General features: G+C 37.9%; 4 protein-coding genes across 5 annotated transcripts in view; 2 read left to right on the top strand and 2 right to left on the bottom strand.

Annotated features, from left to right (window-relative positions):
- Positions 1-13121, bottom strand: part of LOC135689222 (uncharacterized) — a 41492-nt gene that overhangs the window by 17939 nt on the left and 10432 nt on the right. Inside the window, exons 9-13 of the mRNA XM_089110124.1 lie at positions 10551-11690; positions 9738-10217; positions 2471-4143; positions 1564-1900; positions 645-884 (exon numbers count right to left, since the gene is read on the bottom strand). Coding sequence (XP_088966250.1) covers positions 645-884; positions 1564-1900; positions 2471-4143; positions 9738-10217; positions 10551-11690 — 3870 coding nt within the window. The remainder of the gene's footprint in view (positions 1-644; positions 885-1563; positions 1901-2470; positions 4144-9737; positions 10218-10550; positions 11691-13121) is intronic.
- Positions 5450-13121, top strand: part of LOC135689067 (uncharacterized) — a 31043-nt gene continuing 23371 nt past the window's right edge. The window contains exon 1 of the mRNA XM_065206183.2: positions 5450-7279. The gene's annotated coding sequence lies outside the window, so the exon portion shown is untranslated. The remainder of the gene's footprint in view (positions 7280-13121) is intronic.
- On the top strand, positions 7277-11546 carry LOC148959526 (uncharacterized). 2 transcript variants are annotated; one of them, XM_089110153.1, is made up of 3 exons: positions 7277-8634; positions 9682-9853; positions 10384-11546. In XM_089110153.1, exons 1-3 carry the CDS (start codon positions 8539-8541, stop codon positions 10404-10406), a joined length of 291 nt encoding a protein of 96 aa, XP_088966279.1. In that variant the 5' UTR covers positions 7277-8538; the 3' UTR covers positions 10407-11546. The 2 variants fall into 2 exon arrangements, with proteins under 2 accessions (XP_088966279.1, XP_088966278.1); XM_089110152.1 differs by lacking the exon at positions 10384-11546 and having other exon boundaries at positions 9682-9891.
- Positions 9380-13108, bottom strand: LOC135689068 (uncharacterized). The gene is made up of 4 exons (XM_065206184.2): positions 12708-13108; positions 12355-12587; positions 12080-12142; positions 9380-11890 (listed from the first exon to the last, which is right to left on the bottom strand). Exons 1-4 carry the CDS (start codon positions 12845-12847, stop codon positions 11757-11759), a joined length of 570 nt encoding a protein of 189 aa, XP_065062256.1. The 5' UTR covers positions 12848-13108; the 3' UTR covers positions 9380-11756.

Below are 13121 nucleotides of genomic sequence, written 5' to 3'. Positions count from 1 at the left end.
ACAGGGCATGGTTTCAACAATTTGTGGCTCAGCTTTTACTGCTACAGTCTCTACTCTGGAAACTATGGAATTTTGCTACCATGTTCAACTACCATATTCATACAGATATACAAGAAACTGTTATCCTTAATAAAAGAACAACAATAATACTCCAGTTTCTTTTTACACCCTGAACCTAAGAAAATCATACAGGACCCAACAATATCTTATTATTGTCAAATCTTTGTATGGTCTCTGCTACTATGAGTCACATAAAATTCTAATCCAAAATGAAAACAAATCAAACTATCTCCATTTTCATACCTCATTCCATTTATCCAAAGATTCAAAGAAAAGGTTAGTTAATTAAAAGGTTATTAGTGTGACAATCAACTGAGCCAAGTAAAGGTTAAAACATAAAAGACCTCTAACTCAAAAGAGCTTCATCTTTAAATAAGAGACCCATTATGTATTTGTGGAAGCCTGATATAAACAAACAAAAGGCATGTACAATACACTATCAGGCAAATTTTTTACAGAAGAATTGCAAATTCTGAATGCTGTTTCTTGGTACAAAATATATCACGCTGTCCTGGTGCAGACCATAATGATCCATGATTAACACACATACAACATGTAATGCAACACAAATCTCAAACTGTTACCTGGATATAAGGCAACACAAGGCATCCCGTTCCTCAACTGCATGTTCCTTGGTACCTGGCTATTTTTATAGGCATTTTCCAGCTCTGCCATCATATCATCAATTACATCAGATTTCTCAAAGAGCTGGCAACAAAACTGGTCTGGTGAGACAACACTTGTTGGCATCACATCTACATAGTCACCAATTGGAACTTCAACTTCTGTATATGGCTTATTGGTTACTGTCGGTCCAAGGTTTCCTAAAAAAGATAGCAAAATTTAGCTGAAACTTCCAATGAAGCAGGCTGCATATTGATAGGTACCATGTTAAAAAACTAAACAGGATATCAATACTGTTCAAGAACTTGGAAACAGAAATCAGATAAAATATATGATACAGAAACTAAATTCTAAAATTCAAAATCCATTTCAAAAGTATATACTGTTTGTTTCAACAGAAACTCTCTACCACACTGTACCTATTGTGCCTAATTTGTAAAATTATTTAAAACCATTAGAGAACCGGACATTTCCTTCACAAGAATATTCTAGTTCTTCACCCATTGATTAATGCAGAACTTTAAAGTGCTATACAATTGTTTACCCCTTAAGGTACACAAACAACTGGCCTGAAATTGTCGTATTTTTTATTTAGAAAGGATGATGATTATTGGGTGAGGAAGTGCAGAACAATAAAAGTGGAAGAAAAATGCCAAAGGGAGACCCAAGGAAACATGGAAGGAAGTAAGCAAGTCAGATCTGAAGCAAAAAGGTGTCACCAGAGACTTGGCAAAGAACAGACAGGTCTTGAAGTCAATTTTAATGAACCATCCAACGCATACCAGAATGTAAAATGGAGGTAAAACAGAATATGATGATGATGATTTATTTAAGTTCAATGCAGAAATGAAAAGCAAAGAAAGATAACAAAAAGCATACCTGTGAAACTGGATTTTGCCTGTGAAGCTAAGCCAGATTCAATTAACACCTCTGCTGCATCAAACCTTGCTACATTGCTGTCATTTTTTTCCACTAAGCTTACTTCTGCACAACCGTCAGAGTCAATTTGCATGATACTGATGGTAAACTCTTTGTCAATGACCATATCATTGAATTTCTTGCATGCATCTAGTGAAAAGTTGCCACTAGCAGGAATCTCAATTCCAGAAAGTTTGCACTTGAAAGCCTGCTTCGGTAGCTTTAGATACTCCTTTTTTAAATGTTTCAACTCGTCTGCTCTACATTGTTCATCATTTCCATAATCAACAAAGAATATCTACAAAAAAGCCAAAGAAAGTTTCACATTCTGACAGCTCCTTTCATAATCACAACTTCAATCATAATCTGAAAGTTGTTTGGTTGCCTTGGTTGCCTTAAGAACAGCCCTTTGATTTATTTCCATCAGAAAGTTCTTTGCTCGAGACTTAGGCCAGCAACTAGGGCTAGGAACAAAATAATACTTTTTCTGCTTCACAGATAAATATTGGGTATGGGAAAAGTTAAATTTGAAACACTTTAAGTAATTCGTATTGTATACCTGAAAAGTAACATATCATAGAAATAAATAAAGTTCATTGATTTCCACAAAAAAATGTTATTGTGTCTAACTTGGGGGTAAATATTAAGGTAAATAACCCTTTAGGGTGCTGATTTGAGGGTTTACGGTATTCAGGTATGCTCTGTTTCAAAACCAAAACACAGACAGACTGAAATTCTCAAATACACAAAGAGCAAGGTTAACTTTTTAAGAATTGCAAAAAGAAACATGCAAAATGTTTCCACAACAACAAGTGCATATTTGCAATGCTAAATATAAATGCATACATAATATTATTGATACCCATACCTTTGCATTCAGACCTTCAACTTTGACCAGCTCTGCTCTGTAGAACCTGCCATCTTCACTGTACCTTGCACAACATGGAGTTCCTGGTTGAAATATCTGCAGTTTCTGTTGTCCTGGCTTCAAACTGGCATACTCATTATTCAAATCATTCATCATGCTATCCAGGTTTGTAAGATTCTTCGCTACCTGGCAGCTAAAATCAAATGGTGATACTGCGAATGCTACATAGCCAACTTCAGCATCACCTGGGTTCAAACTCATACCCACAAAATGTAGCTGCACACTTGCTTGACCAACACTTTGTGAACTGAAGCTTCTTCCAGAAGATTCCTCTTTGCTTTTCTCAAATACTACTTTGCTTAATTTACCAAGCTCTTTGTTGACATTTACCCCATCCCTTGATTCTGTTGTGTCATAAATTGTTAAAAGGACTTTCCCTGAGTCCTCAACTGTATTTACAAGGCCTACTAAATCTTTATCTATGATCATGTCTTCAAATTTCTTTACAATTTCTTCATCAAATGCAGCTTCCTGGTCAGCTGGTTTGATACCACGGAGACCGCAATGGAGACCTATAACTGGGAGATTATGGAATTTGGTGAGTAATTCCTTTATCACTGAAACCGGGAACACTTCTCTGTGTCCGTAATCAACAGCCTGCACTTCACACCTGTTGCCCCCATGCAATTGCTTTATGGTGCCTCTATACCATCTTTTATCTTCTGAGAATTTTGCACAACAGAATTGGCCAACATTCATGTTTACCAGATTGAGACTGTCATGTTGGCTTGAGCTATAAAATTGCTGCAATTCATCATCCATCTGCCTGAAACTCTCCCTATACTGAATTGGTTGGCAGTAGAAGCTATCCAAGCTATCTGTGTGTGAAAGGCACAAATCATAATGAGAACCAGCTTTAAGATGTACCTCTCCTGGTCCACCTGGTTTAGCAGTGACGGACAGTGAAGCGCTAACTGAGCTGGAGGTGCTAGAGCTTGACTGGCTTAATGAGGACTTCACTTTTTTCCAGTGGGCAAAACCAGCAATCACAAGTTGTTTGGCAACCACAACTGATTTCTCAACATCTCCAAAAAGCTTTATCACTACAGCTCCTGTTTTACACAAATGGGTTGGGACCCCAACAAGCTCTCTGTCCAGTACCAACTCCCTCAAAAGCTTTATTGCCTTCTTGCTCCAAATTCCCCCAACTGGGTCTATGTTTGCCAGACGACATTGAATTGCCTGTGGAGGCAGCTCTCTGAATTCTTCTGGGATCACTCTTAATGCTTTCCAAGGCAATACCTCACCGTTTCCATAATCGATAAAAATAAGTTCTGCGTTATCTTCTTCATCTATGCTCAAAATTTGCCCCCTGTACCACAGCTCGTCCTCGGTGAACTGCGCAACACACAGCTCACCAATTCCAGGAACTGAGCTGAAGCATGGAAGCTTGCCTGCCGCAATTGCCGATTCCATCTCCTGGCTGAGCCGTTCATATTTCACTGATATTGAACTGTCGCTTTGCTGCAAGTAAAAGAAACCACTGTTGTCTTCAATATGTGTCACATACCATTTACTTTCTTTTCCAAAATTTAGGCCAGTCGGGCCTAAACGACTCGTTGTCAATGCACCGGGAATCATGTTTAATCTTGAAGGAAAGAAAACATCTCTTGCTGAAAATTATCAAATGTTAATTTTCCCTTGACTCCAATCAGTTCTCTTAAAATTTGTTGGCATTAGATGGACAAAATGCAACCTGACTTGCAGGCCATGTCCACAAACCCACTCGCTGCACGAGGACTAGAAGGTGACTGCGCATGTCAGTTTGATGCACGCTTAGAGTAGCCGCTGGTCATGAGATCCGACAAGCTTGTTTCTCTATCTCATTTGAGACACCAGATTCTCCAGGGTGTGTCCTTGTGTGTGTAATTACGCGCAATTTTCCCACTCATAAAAAGATACTAAATAAAGATTTTACGAAAAAGAGCACACCGCATTCTTTGACTTTCTTTGCATGTTATGCGAGCCGAGGAGCTGTTTTAATTTTATCAATTGCACTTTGTGATTTGCCAGAATTCTGAACAATGTCCAACTATGCAAAAAGTTCTGGCTTTTTATTAAAAAGTGTTATGAACAGATGTATGTAATATTTTCTGTTCTACCGAGTCGTTTGCCATTAGGCAAATTCCTCACTCTCCCACAATTGAAATAAACTAATATTACAAATTAGGCTAATGGGAAGAGCGGAAACGTGAAAGCAAATTTATTAACTGGCCAAGTGCAATGCTGACAAATGGGAGAAAAGGAGGGCTAAAGCTGTAAAAGACATTAAGGGATTTCGAAATAAAGTGCCTAATCATCCTCATTAAATAATTTGTTAATAATCGAGCCAGAGAAAACAGAATAATTCTACAGCTTCGATTAACCGTTATTCCTATCTGTTTTTTTTCACAATAAATTCATAAAAAGGCCCCAGATTTCATTGGACTTAAAATTCTCTCCTAATTTGAACAAAATGGAGAAAAAGTGAGTATTTTCATTTCAATTTAATTTTTTCATTTTCTTGGCATTGTTAAAATCAATATAGAAATATGCTGAATAAACTGGAAACAATGCATGCACGAAGGTAAGAAAGGATTTCAAGAAATGTTTAGATTAATTTTCGAACCTAAACTAAAAAAATTTCCCACGTCTTGTCTGCAATGACCCAAAAAGCCACTGACTCTTTCCAAAATCAAAGTTTCTCACTTGCTTTTCTAGCTAACAATTTTTTTATTACCTGCTAAGCATTACGCGAGTGTGCGCGGGACCGATCTCTCCCCAATGGAAATAAAATCTTTTCTGCTTCTTTGCCGCCATGTTTTTGTCAAAGATTATCATAAGAACAAGAACAAAAGTATTTGCCAAAGAGCCCGCTGTGCCATTGATTCCCCCTTTAAACAAAACCATTTGGCTAAACATTGCTAAGACTCACATTTGCTAAACATGTGGTTGAGAAGCGAAGTATGGCAATGACAACAAAACTCTCTTCATATGAAGCCATAAGCTGCCTATTGCTTGGAGCAATATAAGTGGCAGCCTTGGAAACACAGGGGTCAATTTGCTGCCATAGGGAATAGAGAACAGTTAACGCCTCTGCAGTGGAATGCAGGATTCTTTGCAAGGTTGACGAATGGATTTGTGAATCAAGTACGAGGTCAGTCAACGGACAAGCTTATTACCTCTTTGATACTCCATACTTGTGTTCTGAAAGGCAATACCAACATGCTCCATTTGAGTAGCTGACTTTAACTAAGATATCTTTGAAATCATATCACCATTAGCAATTCTTTTCATTAAAAAGAACAAATGTGAAATGAAACTTTGTTGATAATGACATATAATTCAATTATCTCTTAAACGTAAACATCAGAAATCAAGTTTCAAATTATTTTCACACATGGCAACAGTGCTGCTCTTGTGTGTCAAAAATCTTATTTCATCGAGAGTGTCAGTTTTTTCAGTTTTAAAATATATAATAGAAAAACCATAACGTGATGTTGTACCGAAGAACGAATTTGTAAACAACTGCTTTATATTCACAAAAAGATAACTCACGACCTTCGATAACAACACGTGCCCAGGTATAACACGAGCCAGAACCCAGAAATCTGAAAAGAGCAGGTATAAAAGCAGAGATAAACATTTTGATTTACATGTCGTAGTCAAGACTCTTCATCTCTGTGCGTGAGACCAGTGAACAGATCTATAAAAGCAGGGGGAAATTGCCAGGAGTGTGGGGCTTATGGCACCCTTCTGGCAAGGCACAAGATGTTCGCAGGGCATTTTAAAACTTTGACAAAGCAACATTCTTAGTCAATCTCCGGTTTATAATTTGACGGGAATGCTTATTCGTAATATAAACATTGTAAGAGTAGCGAAAAACTTGCAGCTTGAAAGGGAAAAGGAGCAAGGCGGAATGAGGAAAGATAGAACGTGGGAAGGGAGCGAGAGAAAAGGTGGCAGGAGAAAAAGGGGCAGGAGAAAGAGGAGAAATAGGGGCAAGAGAAGGGGCAAGAAGGACCTGGAACGGAAGCCAAAGTGGGGATGGAAAGAGACAACAGGGAGTACAAGGAAAAGGGCCAGAAGGATTGGGGCAGCAGGGAAGGAGGCGACAGGGTAGCTGCTAAAAGAGAAAATGCGGTTGTTCTAAACTTTAGAAAAAAGTAAACTTTAAACTTTAGAATCCAAAGTAAGATAGAAATTAGCGGAAGTTGTGACAACATGAACGCGGAAAGAGATCGGCACTGGATTACATCAACCCTCTTTCCTTTCTATCAAAAACTTTGTGCAGAAGCAAAAGATCATTCTAGCATGTTGTACATTTTGAAATGCGAAAAACAAGCCATTTCTCAAAACCGGGCTCCAATTGCGAAATAAATTAGTGCAATGGAGGCTACAATAGTGAAATAAATTTATACCACCCCCTCCGACTAAGGCCCTCTGACGTCATTGCAGAAATGACGGCTTGATATTGCTAAGCTCGTTGCGGAGGAGATAGCTGTTTCGTGCTGCTCGCGAGGTGCTGTCCGAGTGCTGTCTGGGACCGGAAGCCGAGAGTGTTTTTGCCTCTTGATTATTGGAATTCTTGTGGTCTTCTGCAATGTTGCTATTCCACAGCATGGCTTTCTAGGTCACGCGTTCATTGTTGTTTAACCCAAATTCCGAACATAGAAAGCGAGATCAAGAGATGTGGAGGACAGTCTCGCCCGCCCCTGCTATATAACTTGGAGCAAGGTCATGATCTACCAAATTATGCTCTGATTTGAGGTAAGTTTGAAAATGCTATTGCTACAATTGCCAAAGGTATGCAAGATCTATTTCTAGAGTAGTTAACGGCCTGCAAACAATGGTTTACTGATACTTCAAACGGTAGATGTCTTCCACATACATACTTTATGAAACAAATGTCGATTGCAGTAAAACAAAAGTAATTGGCATAGAATAAGAATTAATAGTTCACGCTAATAAGAACACTTTATATTTTTGGATCCGCAGCGGAATTATGGTTGCTACTGTAACCGTATTGTGCGCAACATGAAATAGGCAGCAACCACTAGTGGTAGCAACACCTATTTGTTATCAGTATCAGCATCAGTTTTAGGTTTGAAGTATAGCCCCGTGATCACATGCAAACACTGGTGGAGGGTGTCAAGGGAGTGCTTCCAAAAACATGTCACAAAACCACGCCGTTAAGAGTGTTCCAAGCACCTTCTCGATATACTTGCAGCCTTTGCTATTCAGCTCTGAAAATAAAGTGGGGTAGCTTCCTCTAACTTGGATTTGGATAAACAATGATCGAATATGGCTCGATCCCTGTTTTCACGAGTTTGTTTTTCGACCCTTTCTTGTTTATGATGTCTAAATAGCAAAACTACGCAAATTTGGTGCATGCTCTTGTAGACCTATCGAAGCAAGGACGAGCGTGTAAAGTTTCTCAATCATTGAGAGATTCTATCTATAAATTTCTTTATAAACGGCCTTTTTGTCAATAACGTGTATGATGCCTCTACTTTTTGGTGTTGTTGTGTTCGTTATTGATACATTGCAATCAGGGACGTTGGAACCAGGGAGGCACTAGGGGTAAGAGCCCCAAACGTATTGAAGAATGTCCCTTTTCTCCGCAAAAAGAAAAGGATTTCCAAGAGGTTTCAGATAAAACAATAGGATTTTACCAAAACTGTACAAGATTTCATAGAGTTTTTTGCTCATCGGTGTGTATCACTCTCTCTTTGCCCCTTCAAATTTGAAATGCCTCCAATACTTTAGATTATAGTTCATTTGCAAGTGGAATTCTTAAAAGAAGAAGTCGGGTTTTGACCTTCCAGCGTGAAGAAGTTGCTTTTAAATAGCAAATAACTCCGAGAGTCAGCTGATGTTTGAGAAGGCAACATAACCAGACCACAGAATAGAAATAAGGCAGAAGGGACAGTCGCGTCGGCACCTTTGTTGTTTAGTGGGCACGGATTCCTGACATTCTCCACCTCTAAACTCGTTTTCAATTTCGCGGTTCCGAGGTAACGTTCAGAATGGCGACCAAAGAAAACAGCGCGCGTAGAAGCTTCGGGTTTTTAAAGTTTGAAATTGAGTTGGTAAATGGCATGGGATCATTCAGAAAGCACGAGGTATGTCATTTGTGATTAAATTTCGATGATTTTTTAAATTTTAGCGAATTCTAGCTTAATTGTGTTATACAATTCATGCTCCGTCCGATGCGATGAAATATAACGATATCACCAAGAAAGGAACAACACAAACAACGATGAGCATAAAATATGAAGAAGGACGATGACCCTTGAAGCGAAAGTTTATTTAGCTTTGCAAAAATTATTAAATTCTAGACAATATTTCACTCCACGCACGCTTTATTCTAAAATTGATGAGCTATCATCTAGTAGAAGTGGAGGGCCCATATGATATGGTTAGCATTAGTCATTAACAAACATGGTATCTTGTTCTAAAAAGAAAGGGGCATGGCCCTTTCTTTGGCTCAGCCCCTGGTGAATGAGGGCAAGAAATTTCCCAGTTTCGCCCAATGTCAGGGCTCATCAGTACAGCTAGAACAAACACTAGTAACATTTATGATTTCATAATGTCGTCAGTGTGTCAGCTGTAGACCGGAAAACTGTTGTTAGTGAATTTTTTAAATCTTTTAATTGGTACAAGATAATAAAAGGTTTTATTTAAAGTTAAAGGAAACAATTTAAAAAGCAAATGGGTCATGGATGATTTTCTTCACCGTTACCCTGGCTTGGGAGGCTAAAGAGGTAGTTTGCACTTGCCCACAGTACAACCCCAAGGCTAGCAGAGGGAAGGAGGCACCTCAGGTCTCTTTTGTTAGATTCATTGACCTAACCTGCATACCCAAAAGATAACTGATAAAAGAAAATATAATATGGCATAGGATAATGGTGTTAAGAATTCAAATAATGTAAGGCTTTGTGAAGATGCAAAGAAGTTCTGATCTACAGATGGACTATTTTTAAATATTTTCTATTTTTTCTTTTTGATGACTTTAACTCTCTGTTTGCAAATTTTAAGCAATAATATATACGCATTCTAATAAATAACATAAGAAGATATTTTTTTGCAAATGAAGCACATGGTTGTTGAAGAGTGACTCTATCCAGGATGTCAAGAAGCTCATTTCCAACTCCTTTTGTTTTCTTTAGGCTGGAAAAGTAGCCTACAAATTGATCTTCCAATTCAACAACGTACTGGAGCATACTTTCAGAGGGCACTATCAGTCCTCCATGAGAAGAGGAATTTGCTTCATAAGATTTAAAGTGCAGAAAAGTATGTCTGATGTTGTTAGTGGTATCATTCACCACAGCCTTTTCACAGGTATCACATTTATGTTTATTAAATGTTTTCCTCAGTAAGTAGCCTGCCACATAGGCGATAGCATTTTCACTTATAATATGGCTCTGAATATTATCTGTCCTGTAGTCTGGTGATATTAATTGCAATGCATTAGACTGCAAGTGGATATCATTGCGTGCAATTTCATTAAGGACAGATAAGTTTGTTAGAGGCTCATCTTTGTCTTCCTCACAATTGCCACTGGCAACATGTAGCAAATTTGAGTGAAAAAGCTTTCTGTAAGCCCTCTTGAACTGGACAGGGGTAGGATTATCATTGTTACCACCTTGCTGTCTTATAGAGCCAAAGAAGTTTTCAAGAGGATCTTGATTTAGTTGCCTGGTAACTAAAAAAGATGCAATACCTTCATGGTATAATTTTTCCCACAGGGACAAAATAGCCTTTAAAGAGACTTTCCAACCTGTCAAACACTTCAAATTGTCTGTTCGATCTTCACCTGTGGCTCTGTTAAAAAATTTCAAGGATGAGAAGAACCTTATTCCTTTTTTTAGCTCTGACAGATGTGGAGAGGTAGGAGAGAAAGGCCTGCGACAAAACTTTGGATCCCGGAAACTAAGTGAATTACAGCAATCAAAGATGGTATCCATTTGAGAAACAAATTGTGCAGTGCCAAGAGCTGTGTCTGGAAGACCATTTAATGCCACATAAGTGGAAATACCTGCAGCCACAGAGTGGCTAAAAACTTGAGATGCAAGTTTAACTTTCATCTTCAAAAACCCATTTAGGTTTAAATGCCTGTCAGTCAGTTTAGGAGCAACCCTGATTGGTAGCTTCTGGTCTTTCTCAAAGAAGGATTTTATGTCATTCCAGCTTGCAACTTTCCCATCAAATCCAACATCATATTTCATCAAGTTGTTCCTGACAGATTTCAGAAGGTGGGGAGGATCAAATATTGTAAAATACTTCTTTCCTTGCATATAAAAGAAAGGACGATCTTCAGTGACACCAAGTGTCTTAAACAATTTTAAAAAATTAGAACCCTGATCAGACACAACAGAAACAACATCTAAACCCAATGACTCCAAATTATTTAGAGCTTCAGCAAGGATTTTTTTCAACTGGCTACTTCCACTTGATTCATTTACAAGAAAATATGCAATTGGCTGCTTCCAGTTGAAAAGGACACCTCTGACCATTAGAACAAGTGCAGAAGTGGCAGGAAGACCTGAACTTTCTCCACTACCATAATCTTCCAAACCTACAATGTGGTCATTAGATATGTCATAGAAAAGATGACTCTTTAGAGACATTTCATCCATCATAAGAGAACATATCTTTGCACTTTCAGGGATTGAAGCTATCCTTTCCTTTACCACATAAAGAGATTTCTCTGAGAAACCAGCTTCAGATGCAAATCTAGAGACCATTCGAGTGAGAGTTCTTTTGGTAGGTAAATGGAACAATTTAGCAAGAAATCTATATGATTTCCCGCTGATGTGGTACAAATTGAGTGCCCATGCTTTAAAAGCATCATCATATCTACAACCTTTTGGTTTCTGAGAGGACAATTTGATTTGGCATTTAAGAAAATTATGAAGTTCAGGAGAAATAACTCCATCTAGTAATTCCAAGGCCTTCATTGCACGCTTCTTGTTTTTCTTAAGGGGGGAGGATGAACAGAGATTCTTTCCAAATGACAATTTCTTTGATAAAAGGGCTATTTTGTTGCGTTTTTTCTTCAAAAGGGATCTGAGTTTTCTTTTCCTTGGGGTGTTGATAGTAAATTGAGCAGGGGTTTGGGAAAACTGACAATATTTGTTATTTTCTCCATTTGTTGATGAAGGTGACTCATCTTTCCCTAAAAAATACAATGATTCAACAGAGATGTCAGTAGTCAGCAACAATCATATTAGGCCATTTTTAATTAAAATGTCTGCAAATAAAATATTTGATAATTAAGATTTATGAAAAGCAGCTTCTTAAAAAAAATATAATTGTACTTGCTTTGATCAGCAGCCTCTATAGGTGTGCTATCCTCTTCAATTTCATCAGGGTTACCTAACAAAATGCAGAGTATACATTTGCAATCTATCAATCATTTCATATTTGAAAAAATAACAGTAAAGTTACAAAATGCGAAAAAACGGAATTACATTCAATATTTCAAAAAGTGCAAACAATAAGATACCAAAATTTATGATGTAGATTTTTGTTGCAGAAGTTGATTAAGAAAATGTCAACACTTACATTTATCAAATCTATCACCAGTTCCATAGTTATCCAGGTCCAATTTTTGTTTTTTTGAAATACCTAAAAACACAATAAAATGCTTGTATAGGTAAAACAACCCTTTTCGGTCAGGAACTCTATTTTTTTGCAAAATAGCTATAGTGTTGAGACAATAGGCTAGCAAAGACCATAAAAAAGGAAAAAATACAAACAAATTTTAGAAGTAATTGAACTAAACTTACAAGCTCATCTTACGTGTTTTACAACATATGAAGGAATATTTGTATGTTTACCTGGTTGTCTTGGCTTTGGGGGGGCTCTTTTACTTCCAACTATTGGCGGGGGATTTGGGACATCAAAAAGGGTGGGGATTGCATTCTTTGATAATCGGGACCTTGCGTTAACGAATTTTGGCAAAAATTCCTTTTCAAAATGTTTGGAACAAACGTAGCAATTTTTGTTCAAGTAGGCGGTTGACTTGTTAAGCAGATCCTGTCGCCTGCTATTTTGTACCCATTTTCTGCATCTATAAAGTAAAAAAGATCTTTTAATCAATAAATATGAATTAATTTCTTTAAAAAGTTCGAGTGTTTTACGTTGAAACAAGAAGATCCTGTTGAAGCGAATTAAATTTAGGCCTACTCACCGGCTTTCGTCCGATGGGAAACGGTAGAACTGAAGATTGGGGCATGACTTTCTGTTGTTATTGCAGTTAACAGCAGCGCAGTAAGCACCAGTCCCACTACGTTTAACATCCTTCACAAGTTTCGTCTTAGAGGCCAGCATTTTAAGCGATCGCGAAGTTCCAGAAGAAGGAGAGTTTACTACTTGCGTGAATATTTTCCGGGAATGTTCCACCTCTAACCTCGTTTTCAATAACGCATGCGCGAGAAAATCAAAGCATCTATTATCAAAGCATCATTATCAAATATGGAAGTTTCAGGTTATTACATGGTTAACGACATGAATTAAAAATTGGGGGGGGGGCGAGAGATAATGCAGAGGCCAACGAACCTGTATAACAGCCCACAATCTTGTAACTGTACAGTTTTTAGCTAAC

This window comes from Rhopilema esculentum, chromosome 9 (genome assembly GCF_057945365.1).
Source record: "Rhopilema esculentum isolate cy_ngs chromosome 9, ASM5794536v1, whole genome shotgun sequence".
NCBI lineage: Eukaryota > Metazoa > Cnidaria > Scyphozoa > Rhizostomeae > Rhizostomatidae > Rhopilema > Rhopilema esculentum.
This window is presented reverse-complemented; position numbering and strand designations above follow the sequence as displayed.